Source organism: Solea solea, chromosome 10 (genome assembly GCF_958295425.1).
Source record: "Solea solea chromosome 10, fSolSol10.1, whole genome shotgun sequence".
Taxonomy (NCBI): Eukaryota; Metazoa; Chordata; class Actinopteri; order Pleuronectiformes; family Soleidae; genus Solea; species Solea solea.
Window position 1 is genome coordinate 23,464,463 of NC_081143.1, and position 19,101 is coordinate 23,483,563.

General features: G+C 42.5%; 1 protein-coding gene across 1 annotated transcript; it reads left to right on the forward strand.

Annotated features, from left to right (window-relative positions):
• Nucleotides 1–633: 633 nt before the first annotated feature.
• On the forward strand, nt 634–18,184 carry LOC131467599 (meiosis regulator and mRNA stability factor 1). The gene is made up of 27 exons (XM_058641601.1): nt 634–748; nt 1,202–1,412; nt 2,019–2,894; nt 3,525–3,663; nt 4,325–4,539; nt 4,621–4,738; nt 4,826–4,998; nt 5,300–5,812; nt 6,978–7,132; nt 7,283–7,444; nt 7,957–8,143; nt 8,352–8,530; nt 8,676–8,756; nt 9,036–9,275; nt 9,439–9,558; nt 9,655–9,833; nt 10,117–10,337; nt 10,429–10,571; nt 10,713–10,846; nt 10,944–11,146; nt 11,478–11,705; nt 12,419–12,658; nt 12,744–12,980; nt 13,133–13,193; nt 13,299–13,403; nt 13,971–14,138; nt 15,230–18,184. Exons 2-27 carry the CDS (start codon nt 1,257–1,259, stop codon nt 15,445–15,447), a joined length of 5,451 nt encoding a protein of 1,816 aa, XP_058497584.1. The 5' UTR covers nt 634–748; nt 1,202–1,256; the 3' UTR covers nt 15,448–18,184.
• The last annotated feature ends 917 nt before the right edge of the window (nt 18,185–19,101 follow it).

Below are 19,101 nucleotides of genomic sequence, written 5' to 3' on the forward strand. Positions count from 1 at the left end.
AGCACAACTATAAACGTGTTACAGTGGTATCAATAATAGTCAAGCACTGTCTACTCTGAGGTGGTGGGAGGGGGCCCAAATCAAATTCAGCTTAGGGCCCCATAAAGGCTTAGGCCGGCCCCGATATATAATATATGAAAAGGGCAAAAATTAGATGCTTTGTTTTGGACTGACATTTATATATGGACTCTCCCTTAAGACACACTTTGAGATGTAACAAATTATTTGCTATGACTTTCCGTTTAGTATTTGTTGTATTCCATCTATTAAGAGGATAGACCACAGTTGGGAACAAAACTCATTCTTTAACTGTCTGATATTGTATGGCAATTGTTATTGATGTGTACCGAACTGACACACAACACTGCAGCATTCAGGCACTGCAGCCACACAAAACTGAACTGTATGACAGAAATGTTATTTTATTTTATTTTATTTTATTTTATTTTATTTTATTTTATTTTATTTTATTTTATTTTATTTTATTTTATTTTATTTTATTTTATTTTATTTTATTTTATTTTACGCAACATTCAGGCAACAGGTAGGTGGCGATAACGCGTCGTAACGCAGGTTGCCACACAACATTGAACGGGACAGAAGAAGAATGGCTTATTGATAAGTTTGCGACACCTGCGCGGGCTTTCCGGCAGACACAAGGTACAAAACAGTGGGGGTTTGTCGGGGGTAAAAACAGAGAGGAACGGTCATTCCATTGAGGAAGATGTGAAAGGCAAGACTTTCTCAGGTAAATAAATCAACTGTTGTTGCGGAATTGTCGCCGTTTCTACAGACGTTAATGTTCGTAAGCATGTCGGAGCAGCTTTATTTTCCTGCTAAACATGACCGTTAATATTAATGTTGCCATTTGTTAGCGATAAACGCGCCATTTGCTCCGTCCAAACACTTCACTTTAAATTAGCTGAATTCAGTAGCGGCCTCAAGCTAGTTGATAAAGCTAATTGTTTCGCATGGAGCAATAGTTAGCATGGCGTTTAGCTAGCTTCCTGTGAACAGGATATATTGTTGACATAATTATTCGCGTTTCGGATAAACAGTCCAGACTTACTAAATTTGTGACGTGTTTCCCTTATTTACCTACGTCAACCCGAAGCTCACCTGTGCTATCATAAATGAGTCAGTCAGGACTTTACTCCGAAACTACCAGTGTAGCGTGACTACTTTCGTTTCTTCTGTAAAGGAAAGCATGAAAGAGAAGAGAGGTCACAGTATGGTGAAAGATCTCTCTGGGTTGTATGATGGAAGGACTGGGAAAGGAGAGATCCATGTGCAGCGCTAATCCCTTCCCATGGCTCAACCACCCCAAAACAGAGGCCTCGACCCTGCTGTGGAAACTCAAAGACTGCTTCTCCACCACCGAAACAACTGCCCCTCATCACACAGATAAGCAAGTAGGTGTATTTAGCTGTTCTTAGTATCATACACATGTAGACATGTTTGAGAGTGGAAGGGGAATTTGAGTCGGTTTGTCTGCTGATAAAATAGTTACTTGTATACAGTATGTTGGAATGGATTTGTGTTCTTTGTTGATAAGATTGGCAATAGTTCAGATTCCTCTTTGACTCCACTCAGACCTGGTATTTAAGCTGTAGTGCATAACTTTTGTTTTTTTGTTATTTTAATTTGTCAATGTTTGGTCCTCCTTAAATGTAAATGATGTAACATGACACTATCTGTCAAGCAATACTGACTGAGGAATCATTTGTGTGTATACAGCAACAGTGCTGTCATCTTTCTTACTAGCACAATGTTGCTGTTTCCTCCGTTTGCTTTGTCATTTAAAATATCACTTCCTGTGTACAGGGCAGGATCTAAACACAGCTATACAGATGTTACATGGAGCTGATGGGCTTCATCTGCATTTTGTATACTCATTTGACAGTGATTTGAATGCAGCATACATTTGTTAATATTTAAAAGTTGTGTACTACAGTTTTAAGTTATAGCCACATTATCAAAATAGTATCAAATTAATAATTTCTCGGTTTGTTTTCCAGAACAATTACATGGAGAGCAGAAAGGCTGTGCTGGAATTGAAAGATGTCCCTCCTCCACCACCGCACCATACTTCCTCCCAATCATCCCAGCCCTTCTCTCTGGCCCCTCTCCCTTTACCTCATCCCTGCTTGCCTCCACCACCACAGCTTACACAAGGCTCCCACCAACAGCAACCATCACTCCAGCAACAAGAGAGTGGTAGCCCCAAAGTAAGCATTTGCACTCACTGTGACTATTGCACCACAGATGGAAAGAGGTTAATAGATGGTGGTGGTTTTGTTGGTAGCAATAGCAACATTGTCTCCCTCTACATTCCCCCACGATCTCTGGGAGCAACCATCAGCAACAGCAGTATTAGCAGATCTGGACCTTGCACTATTGCCTCATCTGTTCATCAGTATGAAAGTAACCTGAGCTTTGGACGTAGAGGTGAATCTCTTGATCCATTGTTCAGCCTTGGTTACAAACCTCAGCTGTCCTCCACTGTTGCTACCTCTCAGCCCATTTCTTCACACCCCAACCTCCCCTGTTGCTCAGGGCTTCCTTACACCTGTCCAGCTTTACCTCTTCCATGCAGTCAGTCCAGCTTGTTCCCCTCCTCAGCCCCTTTGGCTTCCTCTCTTCCCTCTGTCTCTTCTTTCACTGCTCCGGTGCATGGCTCTTGCCTGGCCTCTTCTGGCTACTACACCTGTGGTGTGGACTACAGCCCGTCAGCCAGAAGATCCCAGAGAAGTACACTTGGTGACCACCCAACCCCTACCACCATCACTACTACAACCACCTCAGCACACTTCTGCTCTAAGCCTATGCACCTAAATGTAGAACGCACGGTTTGTGTGAAGGGGGCGCACTACTGTCAAGAGTGCTTTTTGAAGGTTGGTAGAGCTTTTTTTTATTCACTCAGTACTTAAATGTGTTGTTAGGAATAAATTAAATATTGTGTTAGTCCCACTTAAACAAGACGTTACATTTTTCTTAACATTAGTCTGACTAAAATGTTACTAAATGGAATTTCCCAAAACCAACATAACATGACCAGATAATGTGGAGATTAATTTCAACTTTGTTTATGCATTCTGTTGGACTTGAGCCAGCCTGGGTGCTCTTTGGAAAAAAAAAAAAAAATAATAATAATTGTGACGGAATAGATCAACAAGAATATGCCTAATACTAACAAGCTGAAAGGGGGTATATCGCCATCTGGCCTAGCAGAGGTGGACACACTTCATTAAATCCACTGCTTGTGCTTGTATTCTTGGACAAGAACAGTGGTCTAATTGAGCTACAGCTGTTGCCAAGGCTACCGGCTGCATGTGTTGCTTTTTTGTGTATTTGTGCGATGAAGATCACTTATAGGTCACTGTGATTCTATATCATGGATGGCCTCGGTCATGTAAAGTGAAACAGTTTTGTTTTGTTAAAACTTGTATTCGTAAACCATGATTTGCCACTGATGTCATAGTTTGTCTTTTACCTGACTGTATTATTCATGTTCCTGTTTCCAGCCAATGAATGGTCTGGCATCAGAGTCAGATAACGTGTGGCCCAATACTGCACCCATCCCTATCCCTATTTGCAATGGCTGTGGTACCTCCTCTGATGGCATGATGCTCATGCCATCAACCAAGACTGGCCCGAAGTATGGTTAGTGGGCTCAATAATTCAATCTTGAATCCTAGCATATACACTGGAATGTACAAATTTGGGCAATTGTTTGCCACACTGTATATTTAAATGACTGAAAGAACACTTGAATTATAAGATGATTTGTTTATATCCAAATCAAGAATACCTTGTATTTCCATCTTTTACCATTTAAAGTAACAAAACAGAAACTGTTCAGAACATAACTTGGTATGTATGGCCAGTAAGTACAGTGTGTGAAGGCTTTGGTAGTAGCAAAAAGGATTTTAAATTTTTGCATAAGAACATCTGTCACTTTTCTAGACAGACTAAGACTAAGGGCTAAATCACAGCTTTTTTTTATTGTAAATGCTTGCATCACCAAGGGTTCTTCATATTTCTTTTTATCTACAATTGTATAAGACATACATAAAATAATAATCTTGATTAACTTTATGCCTCTTTTTTAGTCAGTTCAGCAACAGTCAATTTGTTAAAAGGGGCACAAATGTTTTCATGCCATTCTATATTTTCATTAGATTTTTAATATTTTATCAGATGTTTTTCAATGATCTAGATTGGACTGTTTGAAACAGTAAGCTCAGTTGAGTGTAGGTGAAATCATTTTTTGAAAGGATGTCCAATTCAATATTGGCTATTGTTTTGATCATTTGTGTGTCAGGTTCACCAGAGACTAATGGTCCTGAGAACATCCCACCAGTGGGGGTCTTCTGGGACATTGAGAACTGCAGTGTCCCCAGTGGTCGCTCTGCTGGAGCTGTTGTCCAGCGTATTCGCAGCCGTTTCTTCCAGGGTCATCGTGAGGCAGAATTTATTTGTGTCTGTGATATCAGCAAGGAGTGCAAAGCTGTGATTCAAGAGCTCAACAACTGCCAGGTAATTGGAATGTCTAATATCGGCCAATTCTGTAATGGTTGCAGATACTCAACAGATAATGAGTATCTCTCAAACTTTCAGGTTACTGTTGCACATATCAACGCCACAGCCAAGAATGCCGCAGATGACAAACTTCGCCAGAGCCTTCGGCGCTTTGCTGATACCCACACTGCACCGGCAACTGTCGTATTAGTATCTTGTGAGTTCAGATCGTGTTAATCAGCTACACTCTTGCTGCACAAAATGATTTTTGCATTAACGAGTGTGATCTTTTCCTTGTTAACAGCGGATGTAAACTTTGCAAGTGAGTTGAGTGACCTGCGTCACCGCCATGGTTTCAAGGTAATCCTGGTCCATGGCAATCATACATCTCCAGCTCTACTGCAGCATGCCCACCACCATGTGGCCTTTCAAGAAATCACAGCTGATCTGCCACCACGAATGCTTGTCAAAGCACAGGTAGGCTTTAAAAATGTCTTATTTAAATTTGGTAAAATACTGTTTTGATGTTATTCTGTAGTAAATAAGGTAAGTTCATACTGACACAAGTAATCAAACAGAATCTCACTTAAGTGTGGACCAAGAAGGCAGAGAGTGAGGCAGTTGGAATGTATATTTAATCATATTCAATTTTATTTTAGGGGTTATTACCATCTGTCCTAAGTCTACATACAGCCTTTCTCCAAACTGCTGTAATCTTTTTGCAAGTGTAAATCATACAAACCAGACAGGCGCGCTGTCTCTTCCTCCCCTCCCTCAGCCCAGTTTCAACCTCCTCTATGTGCACAACCTCCCTGTCAACTGTGACAAGAGCCTACGGAACGCTGTGAAGCTCAGGCTCCGCCGCCTGTCTGACAACTGTGGTGGCAAGGTGCTGGGCATCGCCCAGGGCACAGCAGTACTCCGGTTTGGCAACCCAGAGACGGCTGCGCGTGCACGCAAACGAATGGAAAATGAGGATGTGTTTGGCCGCCGAATCAGCCTTTCCTTCTCCCCGCGGCCCAGAGACGATGCTAGTCCTGAGCCTCAGTCTCAGCCCCATCCCTTGCCTCGGGCTCTGCCCCAACCCTCACAGTCCCAGGATTCAGTGTTCCCCCCGCCCCCATCCATATCCTCCTTCTCATTTCTGCCCCTGGAGAAGCCAAGGTCACCCAGGAGGCCACGGCGAGCAACCCGCCCATGCCACACCCCTGGCCCAGTGCCTGAAAGGCCCTACAGCCCCAGGAGAGGGTGCAGTGGGCCTCCCGGTGGTGCGCCAGCCAAGCCCCATCAGGTCAGCAGTCTCGCCAGTGCCTGCTTCCCCTTAACCTCCATTGCCCTCTGTCCTTGTCTGGGCTGCTTTGTAATTGCAGTAGCTTTTTCCGCCAGTGTCCTAATTGCCGCCTTGACACTAACAGCTTGTAGCAGCTTGCTTCGTTTGTCTGCCTGTGCTAGCATGTAGCATGTGTCTGGTGTTGGTAGTGCTTCATGTGTCCCCTGTTGTTCTGCATGTTCAGTTCTCTGCATGTTCAGTTCTCTGCCATCATTCATTTATGAATGATCTATTTTAGCTTTTATACTTTCTTCTGGCTGCTTTGTTCAGTATATTAGTGCTGTTGTAGTACTTCATGCAAGTAGCCTCTGTTTTGTCCAAACTCTGCTCCATGTGTTTATTTTTTCTGGCCTTGGCATGTGCAGCTCATGCCACGTTCAGAGTACTGTTCTGATGTCTGGAGTAACTTGGCTTTTTCTCGCTTGAACCAAACTGTCTAGGATTCAGAACACCATCAACGTCAAATCATTCCTTCATTGTGCCATAACCTACTCCCTCAGAACGAGCATCACTATCGGTTCCTTATGTCTGAGTTGAGCTGCTCAAACCAAAACATTTTCTTCATGATGGAGATAATATGATGATGCATACACATCACACTACAACTAAAGTAATCTATCTATTGCAGATCTAGTTTATTGTGAAAACATTAAAATGTGAAGCACACTAAATATTGTGCTTGTATTTTTTGGTTACAGCAGCAACAGATTTGTTAAAATGGGCTGTTTTTGCCACTGTCATGATGACATTCCTATTTGTAGCTTTAGCTTGGCTTTGAACATCTCAGAGTTCCTGCCATAGTCTTATCTAATCACAGCAGCTCATGTATAATGCAGTACATTCATGTTTTAAAATGTTAGGCACACACTCTGGAGTCACTACCACTCACAAAACTAAATGATGTTATTCAGCTGGATTTGTACAGCTAGTTTGATTAAAATGTGCAGCCCTCATCATACTAAAGAACATCAAAGCATTCTCTCCTGTAACTTTTTCCATTAAGCTTTTTTTCATCTGCACTAACAAGTTTAACTAATTGCTTCAGTCTCGCCTCCCATGCGCACATGCACACATCAGGATTCCAGCCAGTCAACATATATTAACCTTTAGTGTCTGTCTGATCCAGGAGCTGGGTAGTGTGGATGGCAAGTCCAGAATGGGCTTTCATCAACTGGATAAAGGGCGTGCTGCTTCTTCCTCTCCACACGGCACCACTGAGACTGGGTCCATGGGGCAGCTGCCCAAACCTGGCCTCACTGGAGAATCCATGTACAGGAGGAGGTATACATGATGGTGACACTGATGGGGTCTAATGGGATCTGATGATCGCGGAGTGTGAAAATGCTGTTCCGCAACAGTGTAACAAAAGAGACAAATTAGAAGCACAGCATGTCATTTGTCTTACATATGTTTTTCAATCTTTCCATGCAGACGAGAGGGCTCTAATCCTCGCAGTGCGACCGAATCTCCCGTGGAACAAGGCGACAGGAATTCGGGGGAGTTCCAAATAAGCACCCCTTCAGCTTTCAGCAAGCTGAACCTGCACAGGAGCTTCAGTCCTCTCGTCCTCTCCCAGGGCTCGTGGTCGTCCAGGTGACTTGTACCCTATTCCCACTGGTCAAAAACATGTTAAATCCTGGGGTTTAAATGGGCTGTGTGTTTAACAGTATTCACTCCAGAATTGGTGTCCGTAATGATCCTTGATTTATTTATTTATTTGTACTTGGGGACAGCACTCAATATCATCAATCGCATCATCTAAACGATCGATTCAAAGAGAGAAAAATATGCAAAAAATGTAACCATTGTAACATTTTTACTGAGAGCAATGGAGTTTATTTTTTCACTCTGACGTGTTTTGTTTGTGGTACAAAAGTCACACATGTGAACACCATAGTGCAGACAAACCACTGCCAATAAGAATGTTGTTAACTTTAGTGACTTCAGCTGGGTTTAAGAAAAATCTCAGGTCTGCCTACTAACTTTAGTGTGAAAGAAGGCTATACACTCTCATTTGATTAAGTTGACTCTAGAGCATATCAAGAGAATACAGAGCTCCATAATATAACACATTTAAATATACAATTTCCTTTCTCCAAATTTAGGAGTGCGTCCCCCTGCTTGTCCAGCCGCTCCTCTCCTATTCTTGCTGCCCCTTGTAGCCCAAGTCTTGAAGGCCAACCCGAGCCATTCTCAGAGGGGGCAGAGGTCCAGGTGGGCAACCTGGACTACAGAATGTCCCGCAAGGACCTCCAGCAGACACTGCATGACACCTTCTCTCGATATGGACGGGTGAGTCCTATTCTCATGATTTATTACGTCCTAAAGGTCCCCTGACGAAAGATATTTAATGTTTATAGAGGAGCAAATAAACCTAAAATGATTCACATTAGAAAATGTGTTTTTATTTTTATAAAAAAATGTACTCAAATTGTTGAGGACTGACTTTTTGCTTTTTGTCCGAGTCCCATCACATCTTGGTATGACTTGTTTTGCCTAGGTGAAAGCTGTAGAGCTTAGTCCTCACACCGACTATCAGCTGAAGGCCACAGTTCGCATGTTGTCCCTGCAGCAAGCCATCAGCGCCGTCAGCGGCCTGCATCGTTACAAGATTGGAGGCAAACGCATCCAGGTGTCTCTGATCACTGGTGGCAGCAGCAAATCTCTTGCCTTGCTCAGGTATGACTTGTTTTTTGCTCGTGTACAATTTGTTAACTTGTGTTGCAGGTTTGGTTAATGATGGTCATAGCTTGCTGTGATTGAAACATTAGCATTGTGATATTTTATTTTTTTAATTGGGTTTTATTGTTTGGTCACTTAACAGCACAGAGATCATCACTATACTTCAGGATGCACCTGCCAGTTGTCTTCCCCTCTTCAAGTTCAATGAAATCTATGAGAAAAAGTAAGTCGCTGATATTTAACTTACTTCATTAATGCTTTTTTGGTCCATTTACAGTAGGGCTACAACAGTTAAGTAATTAATTGATTACTGATCAACTACTAAATTTATTGCCAACTATTTTGATTATTGATTTATCTGTAATTATATTTTTGCTAATTAAAAAAAAGTCATTCTATTTTCAGCTTCTTAAATGTTGACTGTTTTCCCATTGTACATAGTTTTTGTCATAGTGTATATACCTTTTATTCAAAGTATGTACTCTGTTATCCCACCTCCCAGATATTCCCGTAAGCTGGTTGTTGGGGATCTGTACAGACTACCAGAGTTGGTGGCTGTACGGGAACAGGGAGGCTCGAGACTTGTGTGCCTTCTGTCCAGCAGCCAAATCCGCCAGAGCCCACTGGGATCTTCTCAGTCCCAGGAGGGCTCCTCTTCTGCGAGTGGAAGCCCTGTGGTGTTTGAGGAGCTTGAGTACCATGAACCTATTTGCAGACAACACTACACAAAGCAGAGCTTCAGGTACCACTTTCCTTCTTCTCCTTCCATGGAGTTTAACGGCAGCTTGTATCCATGATGTTGCAGATCTTCCTCGTCATATACTTTCTCCTCTCCTCAGTCTTATCTTTCTGCCACTTTTCAAAATACACGCTCACGCTTGTTTCCGTTAATTTCTTCTTTGCAGTGAGGCTGACTTTGACCCAGACTCCTATCAAATCCCATTCGTTCTGATGTCTCTGAGCACTTTAGCGTCTGAGGTCCACAGTCTGCTCCAGTCACACGAGGGAACCCTTCCACTCCTCAGGTGACAGCCTAAATTCATGTTCAAGCTTTTTTTTAATATTAAAAAAACATTGTTTTCTTTTCATTATAAATAAAGCCAATTTATTTTCCTACTTAGTTTTCCAGACTGTTATGCGGCAAAATTTAGTTCACTGCAACTTGGCAGTGAGACACTGGAGGGTGGTGTTTCCCTGGAGCACCTTATTACCTGTGTCCCCAGCATCACGATAGTCACAGCTCAGAATGGCTTCAAAGTCATCAAGTGGATCCATAACAAACCACCAGCACCAAACTCTGGTAAGAACATTTACTAATTACACAGATTTGTTCAACACTGTGCAACACTTATGGATACGCGGCCTGATATATACTGTATTTTAGGGCTGCAGCCAATAATTATTTCATAATTTTCATTTATTTTCTATAATATATAGATATAATATATATATAATAAATACAGTAGTTTGATTTCATAGAATTTCAGAAAATAAAAAATGGACATGATCTCAAATGTCTTGTTTTGTCCACAAACCAAAAATGTTCAGTTTTTTAAAATTATTTCTTTGTTCTCCGCATACAGAGCCGTGGATCCAGCGCTGCAAAAGTCCAGTGGGAAACCCCCAACTCATTCAATTCAGCCGAGAGATTATTGACCTCTTGAAGAGTCAGTCATCTTGCGTCATGCCCATCAGCAAGTTTATACCCTCGTACCACCATCACTTTGCCAAACAGTGCCGTGTCTCTGACTATGGTTACTCTAAACTGCTGGAGCTGCTGGAGGCTGTGCCACACGTTCTACAGGTAGTCACAATCATTAGGGACCCACATAATTTGCAAAAATAATTACCAACTAATAATTTGTACTTTTGTTTATGTTTTGTTTTACCTACAGATCTTGGGCATGGGCACAAAGCGTTTACTGACACTGACCCATCGAGCGCAAGTGAAACGCTTCACCCAAGACCTGCTCAAACTGCTCAAATTTCAAGCCAGCAAACAAGTGGCGATCAAGGACTTCATGCAGGCATACCACTGGTCAGTGAACACCGCAGCTGTGGATGATGCTTTTTCATTGTCTTTGTTTTTGTAGAGGATACAAAAAACTGAACACCCTAAAGGGGTTTTTATCATCAGTGTTTTTGGCCGCTTAATAAGTTGTCCTCCTTTTTGTATCAGGTGCTTCTCCAGAGACTGGAGGGTTATTGACTATGGTGTATGTGATCTGATGGATCTGCTGTCTGAGATCCCTGAAACCACCATCACCATAACACAACAGGCCACAGACACAGTCATCTCTGTTCCCAAGAGAGGTTAGCCATTAAAACCATGACATAATCAGTAAAATAAATAGAAATCAAAGGTGAATGTGTTTCGTCCCATACTGTAATTCCACGTGTTTGTCTTCAGAGCGTACCATGGATGAGATGGAGCGCACAAAGCAGTTTGCTAAAGAGGTGGTGGACCTGCTCCGTCACCAGCCTCACTGCCGAATGCCCTTCAGTAAGTTCATCCCCACCTATCACCATCACTTCGGACGTCAGTGCAAACTCAGCTACTATGGATTCACCAAGCTCATGGAACTTTTTGAAGCAATCCCTGACGTACTGATGGTGAGTAAGGAAGATGTTTGTAACTGTGCCGCCTCTCAATTTCACACAATGAAATGAAGTCTCAGTATCAGTTAGCTGGCAGTGGGTGACTCCACATGGCTGCACTTTATTTGTAGCCAAAATAGATCGTCTTGGACAATGATGCACTCTGTGATTTTTGCATTTGTTGCTTCCTAAAACAATTTAAACTGAAAATGCTTTTAGTTAAATGAATATTGATTTTGAAAACATGCCCTGCTAAACTGGGTTACTGAATCCACTTTCACTTCTGGAGAAATTCTCCTTTCACTTCTGGAGAATATTGAGAGCAAATGTCCCCCGTCTGTGTCAGGTTTTGGAGTGTGGTGAGGAGAAAGTGTTAACTCTGACAGAAGTGGAGCGTATTAAGGCCTTGGCAGCTCAGCTGGTCAAGTTGCTACGGGCTCAGAAAAACTCCAGCCTTCCCGTCAGCCAGCTACTCCCAGAATACAGCAAGACCTTCGGTTACGGCCTGCGCCTGCAGGACTATGATGCCAGTTCCCTGCCTGCACTGCTGATCAAACTCTGCCATGTTGTCAAGGTAGGTAACTCCTTTGAGTTTAATCTATGTTGCTCCTGTCAATCCTGTGTAGCTTTGTAGAATTTTAAAGCTATCTGAAAGCTAATCTTGAGCGAGAGTTTACTGTAATGGCCGAGCCACGCACATGTGTGCACCCTGTCAACAGATTTGGGGCCAACTAAATCACTGAATTGCAGACGTCAAGGGTGTTTATTTAGCTCCAATAAAACAATAGGCATAAAGAGATCCACAAAAGACAAACCAAGCAAGGGACTCGCATATATAAACCCTTTTCCTCGTCCTTAATTAATTTGGACACTAATAAAACTATGATATTGCCTTCTGGAGCAAATATCTTTGCAGTGACGGAGTGACGAGATGATCAAAACCTGTAGTTTATATGCACCGTCACTAAATACGGATTCCATATAACATTTTTCAATGGCATAATTTACTACCGTCACCAGCTGGTAAATAAAATATTTTCTTGTCATGCAGGAACATATTGTATGTGCTGGTTTGTAGGGAAGTTGGAGTGTGCAAGTGTATCTTCGTTTCCCTGACAACTGCCAGCTGAGGCACTGTCGGAAAAGTAAAGGTCATGTTAGTTGAAGCTTCAAGTCTGTTGCGCATCATCACTTTTGGCTGTGCAGGTGGTGATGGAAGTTGCCCTTCTCGACTCAAACAGCAGGTAAATGCCATTAAATGCACATCTGCTTTCTTCCATTTTCAAGGTGGTGGATGGCTCAGAGGGTAGGGAGGTACAGTTGATAAACAGGAAGTCTCTTCGCTCGCTAACGTCCCAACTACTGGCCTTGCTCATGTCCCAAGAGGAGGAGCATGTTACCAAGGGTATGAAGGTAGAAGAGTTAAGTCACCATTACCTGACGGCCCACGGAGTCCAGCTCAACCCATGTGAATATGGGTTCCTCTCCCTCAGCGAATTACTCAAGAGTTTGCCTTACCTTGTGGAGGTGAGTAAGAACGGTTTTCATTTGGTTTTTAAATGTTCTCTATGAAAGCTCACAATGGTTTTGGTTTTCTTTTCTTTTTTCACAGCTCTACCATGAAGAAATGGATGAGAACATTGCCACTGGTCATGGTGAAGAGTCGGTGAGGCTGACCAAGCTTTACCAGTTTGCCCGCAACGTCCGCGCCCTGCTCCACACCTACCATTACAACCAGATCTTCCTCACTGAGTTTCAGGGAGCTTACACTAAATTTACAAGCTGCAGCCTTGAACCACGTTGCCACGGCTACGTCAGCATCGATGAGCTGCTCAGTGCCATACCACAGGTGAGGGAAAATCTATTTTTACAATAGTTCCTCTGATACTCGGCACGTTGACAATGGTGTTGGTTCACAGATGAGTTTTAACTGTGGATTTTAACTAAAAGCTACTTGTCTCTCATTTCTATAATGTCTCATTTTTATTTCTGTCTCATCAGGTGGTTTGGATCAAAGGTCATGGTCACAAGAGGATTATCGTTTTGAAGAACGATATGAAAGGTATAGGTGGTGATCATCTTTTATCGCTGTTTTTTACTTAATTTAGTTAAGGGAGTGATTTTATGAGATGATGCTGGATCTGTTTGTGCCTGTTTTGTGTTTTAGCAAGGGCATGCTCTTCAGTTCCCAGCAGCCCACAGCCAGAAGAGAACACAGAAGGTCTGAGAGAAAGCCCCATTAGCAATCCGATGTCTGGATCCCAGAGTCCAGGTAGATCACTATTTTGTTTACTTGCATATTTCAGGTTTTCTGTTCTGTTATATTATAATACAGACTTGGTTGTCCTTCAAGCCTATTGTCCCAAACCATTTTTAGATAACGAAACTAAAAATAACAACAACAAAATAAGAATAATGGAGCCAAATATCCACTGATTTGGGGATTGGTAATCATTTGAAGTGGGTGCATCAGTGCAGAGCTGAGTGGGACAGTCCTACATCATGACTCATCTTCTCTGTCATTAATGTTTCACTGGGTGGTGTCCTGCACTTACAGACATAACCTAATTTTGCACACCACCATAGATGGTTAAATTAAACATAAGAGCCTCAAAGCTTGTTTGAACCCACTCTTGTTTATCTGTTTTATGGGGTGAGTACTGTCGAGCCATAAGGATTATTAAAAAATGCTCAAGTGACATTTAAAAAGAAATACAAGGGATAAACCTTCCGGGTTGCCTTATTTGCCTCAGTGGTGTCATGTCTGACATTTGATATTTGAAATGGCAGCTCTACACTCGGTCTTTATTTTTTCCTATTTTGTATTTCCTTGTTTCAGTTGGCGCTGGAGCCACAGAGTCAGAGTTGCTGTGTCTGACTTCTCCGGTGGACCTGCTGTGTGGTCCTGTGCCATCCTGCTTACCATCACCTCAACTTTACCCTGACCCTGTTCTTCTCCAGCAGGCAGACCTGATTCACTTTGAGGAAAGAACTCCACCACCAACTGGTCAGTTTTAAACTTCTGGATCTTCCAAGTGTTTTATGTTGCATTTAATTTGCTGCATACAAATAAAAGACTATAACAGAGGCAGAATAATGACTAAAATCACGACAAAATTACATTGCCTGGTTGGCCGAGCATCAAAAGATAGGGACCCAAAAAGTAGGAATGACATTTTGATTGCTGGTTTTATTTGTTTTAAATGTCAATGAAAAACAAAAACAACTCCAAAACAATAATTGATGATAAATCTCACTCAACAAAGATGAACTCAGTATCAATAACTACAAATACTTAAATACACACTAAATATGTTATAGTACCTCAGCCCTAACTCCCCTCCAGTTCTTCACATTTGACTCTTTGGCCTTTGTGACGCACAGTGCACCTCCTTTTAAATGTCCTTCGTGGCTCGCCGTCACTTCTTTCGACAGTGCATCTCAACCGGGAAGCAAGGCCACTAGACACCGGTAAGTTATTGATCCAACACACACAAATTATCACTCACATCGAAGGTCCCTCTACACGTTCGGTTGGCCACCCTGAACGCCAGTCTCCTAACTCATGTGGTCTTTGTGTCCTGTTCACTTGGATGTATCAGCACGCAAAATATCGCAAGTTTCACTGTATCGTTTTTTCCCCCCACCCCCCACAGACAGGTGTGACGTGTTTATGTCAGTATGTTACGCCGCATTAGAGCACTCTGTTATCCTATTGTTCAATGTCCATGAGCATGTCGGGCCACGCAGGAAAATAGAAAGAATTGACTCCTCGTCAGGGTGTGGCGGAGCATCTCGGATACCAAATCTCTGTCCTTCAGTTATGTTGCGCAACACGAAAATCGTGTTATCCTGGCATAAGTCGTCTTGGATGAGCTTAATCGGCGTTGTTTGAATGTTGCAGACATTTGTTTACATGTAAAAGTTTCGCTCAAACCAACTTGCAGAGAAAATCAACTTTCTAATTTTCAAAAGATGTGAGACAAAAAGATTCTACTGCAAGAGAGGACAGAAATACATCTTAATTACTTCTTGACACTTTTAGTTGCACCTCTTCTGTCTTTGAGGTGTGAGCTCATGGTGTGACTGTGATTTCAGAGAGCGACGAAGCTGAGGTGGCAGCTGCAGCTGCAGTCACCGACACCACGGCTGATCCACCTGAGGCGTGCGGCAGAGCGGAAGACGACCCCATCGCCGCCAAACCTTCATCAGCTCCCAACATGAAGACCGCCTTGTCCACGGACAGTCCTGGCAGAAGAGCTGCACGCAGCAGATTCAAGCTGGCGGCCAACTTCTCTTTCACAACGGGCCTCTGATCCTGTCTCTCTCACACACACACACACACACACACACACACACAGACACACACACACACAGATTTCCAGCCCCACGCACACACAAAACAATACTAATTCACTCACAGTGTAACTCTAAGTAGAAGAGTTGACCAGCTACACTTAACAAACTACACAGAAATGATCACAGAAGCTCATTGGGATTGTTCTCTGCATCCAAACAGACATGACACGTTCTTATCTATCACCCATCCACCATCTTTTGGTTTGTTTTTCCTTCAGTGTCTTCTCCCAAAGATACTCACCAAACTTGTGAGGTTTCCTTTTTGCAGACTTTCTGCAATTCCTTTAATTTGCCAAATTTCACCCACCATAACATAAATGTTTGATTTCATTCATTGTTTGGGAAGTTGAATTTAAAATCTGTTATTGTGCATCTTCAGTTTAGATCCACGTTATGTCGAGGAAAAAAAACAAAAAAAAAACGGAGAAAAAAAAACGTGCTGTCTCGCAGACGAGGAATGGAACTGAGTTAGTTGTCACTGTTTTGTAGTTAACCGTTAACGATGGGAGGAAAAGCTAGATGTAATTGACCCCATGTTCGAAATGAATTCACAAGTTTCAAGTGAAGGTTCACGCCACTTGTTAATGAACCACACTGAGAAACCTTCAACGACGCTCCAACGCCGTGTCCTCGGAAACAAGAAATATTTAATTTTCCCCACTCATTTTTGAACAAATTTCAAATTTTTTGGAGGTTTTAGTTCATAGCTTAGCCCAGACATGGTCATTCAAACTGGCGACTAAGCCCCTGCCAGTTTCATTCTTTTTAGTCTTGTCTTGAGCGGGACGATTGACTGCCGTACGCTGCTCAAGAGGTAGCTTCTCCTTGAGGTATGTTCTCATCTTTTTGTCTCTGTTGAAAAGTAGCCTAAGGACGGTGTTTTCAGTTCCTTTTTTATATAATGCAGAGTATTCAGGAGACTGTTTGGTTGGTTTGGCCTGAATGCGTGGTGATTGTGGTGGTTATTCATTCATGAAACTGAAGAGGAAAAACTGTTAAACGTAAGCAAACAGTCCTCCAACGTTTTCAGTTGAAATTGCAACCATCACTTTCTTGTAGTTCTCTCTCTCTCTCTCTCTCTCTCCAAGGCCACTAAGAAAGGCCTGAAAGTGAAAAGGTGGCTCTTGCTTTACTCCAGCCATGTGTCGGGCGTGTGCTTCGGCAGCAGGAAGCGACATACTTTCAGCCAGCAGCCCAGTGTGTGTTTGTGTTCACTTCGCCATATTTTGTCTGTGTGTGGTTTACACTGGAGTAGGTGGTGTGAAATGTGCATGTTGTGCATAAATGAGTTTTATGCATGGTGTAAGCCCAGGAGGAGCGGACGGGTATGGATCATACCGAGGCGTTCTTTAAGATCACTTTTTTCTTCTTCTTTATTTCCACCATGTTTTAAGGATCTTAGAGTTGGCGTCACCCTCTGCGCTCGCCACACAAAGGCTCAGGGTTTTTCTTACATGAACCTTGTTGCCGACAGGTGGCGTTTTTAGTGGTGGTGTCCACACTGTCTGAGTTGTTGTTGTTCAAGGGGAGCAATAAGCACTCCTGAGATTATTATTTTTGTGATTTGTAATGATGATGTGAATGGTTGTGAGGTTTTTTTAGGGAAAGGTGATGTGAGGGGAGGTGATGGGCTGTTTTGTGGAGCAGCATGGCGGCTCTGAGGAGCCTCCTGAACTGACTGTGACGTACGCTCAGAGGACCCGCTGTGGCTCTCTGGAATCTGCCTGGCTTTTACAATGGCTTGTATTTGCCGCGGTGCCAAAGGAATTGCCGTCGTGCCCCCCCTTCTTATCCCTTACGTCCCACGTAGAGGAGTTTTTACTTGCTTGTGTGTGTGTATGTTGTGTTTTCTCAGTTTTCCTCCTGTCTCATGTGTTTACAAGACTGCTGGCTGCTCAAAGTGCCACCAACTGAGGTCGGCTGTCTGAAGCTTAGCGTGACCGTGACCCATGTGCTGTTGAAAGAATGGGTAAGGGCCCATTCAGTGTGTTTCAGTGTTCAACAGTGTTCTACCATTGTCAGGTTCCACCTGCCGACTCCCCCCCCCAGAATGTCTGACACACCAGTCTCATTGTTTTTAAATATAATGTTGTACTGCCTGTCTGGAAGCCTCTTTAATTAGGGAATAAGCATTTTAGGAGTAATTGTTAATTTGGAGAAATTGATGATAAATGCTCACAGGAAATGTCTAGATTTATAAAAGTATTAAAGCGTTAAGTTATTGTGGGTCAAACGTAGCACTCCCCCCCCCCCCCCCCCCCCCCCAAAGTACTGCAGTGACAACTAACTCATGTGTTTGTTGTAGCTTCCCTATTGAAAGCCTTCTCTTGTTACTCGGTTACATCAGTGAGAAGCTATTGTACCTGTCAAAATATGCACTTCTGCATAGTTTTGGTTCATGAAATTCATGTTTTTCTGTTTTGGTGAGAGCTTAAAAAAAGCCTCTGTTCAAAATAACAGTGTCACTAGTGTCTTTTTTCTGTTTTTACATGACAGTTGCAGAGTCTTGCAGTCGGCACTGCAGTGCTCTGAAACTACTGTCTTGTAATAACACATTGTTATTACACCTCCTTAACAGTTGTCTCCCCCCCTCCCCCCACTGTTTTATTGGCTCACCACAACGAAAGTTGCCGTCAACAGTTCTAACATTGAAGGGACCAACAAGATTTATGTTAATAAATTTCACAAGCATCACGTCTGCCTTGTCTTTCAACTTTTTTTTTTGTGCACATCTTTTTGAGGGGAATCATTACGACAAGAGAGTTCCTGAAAGATGCTCTTTATTTAAACATGTATGTACAGGTAGATTTCTCAGCTTATCGTCTGCATATGTATCCAGTTATCAACATTAGGACTCTCGGAAATGTACGACTACGGAACGCTAAAATTACCAGAGGGGAAGCTAAAGTGAAACAAGAGCAACACTCTGCTTGACGTGAGTAACTAAAGTCCTAAATACACACACACACACACCATGTTTCGAAGGCATTTACAAGGGAGCCGCATTCACTTCCTGACGTTTTCATCATAAAAACACACAACTTAATTCAGAGGATGCAAGTTGTCATTAAATTTCCATAATAATGAAATGTAAAACCACCACTGTACATATTTCCCAGTAGCTGATGGATGAGATGATGTTATGATTAAAAAATCCAGTGTGTAACATTTAGAACGGTTTAATGGTGGATATTGAATGTCCTACTGCACAAATTAAGAACAACTTCTCTAGTATGCACGATTGAATCCCATAGAATGACTAATTCTTACACACTGGACCTTAAGTGAACAAATAAATAAAATAATAATCATCTCACCACATGTATTTGAATGGGTGGTTAAAGCGTTACGAGTGGAAACGCTGCTAGAAAAATGGCTCATATGAGGTTTTGCATTACAGTTGCTATAATAAGCCTTTGACGGAGAGTAATGTAAAAGTTTGTACACGAGCTGAACGAAGAGATACAAAAATGATCTTTTAAGTTTATGCTTTTGTCCAATCCTATATTATTGTCTGTAACACTGACGTTGGCCACAGGTTATTTGAACTCATTGTCTCAGCGTGGGGGGAGTTCAAGCATCGAGTCTCTACAGACATTTTCTCACTGGCG

Bases quoted from the DNA above. Each gene is read 5' to 3' on its own strand.
- LOC131467599 (XM_058641601.1), top strand. From the start codon at position 1,257: ATGATGGAAGGACTGGGAAAGGAGAGATCCATGTGCAGCGCTAATCCC. The intron at 4,540-4,620 runs GTAATTGGAATG...TCAAACTTTCAG, and splicing joins AAGAGCTCAACAACTGCCAG to GTTACTGTTGCACATATCAA. The intron at 10,847-10,943 runs GTTAGCCATTAA...GTTTGTCTTCAG, and splicing joins CATCTCTGTTCCCAAGAGAG to AGCGTACCATGGATGAGATG.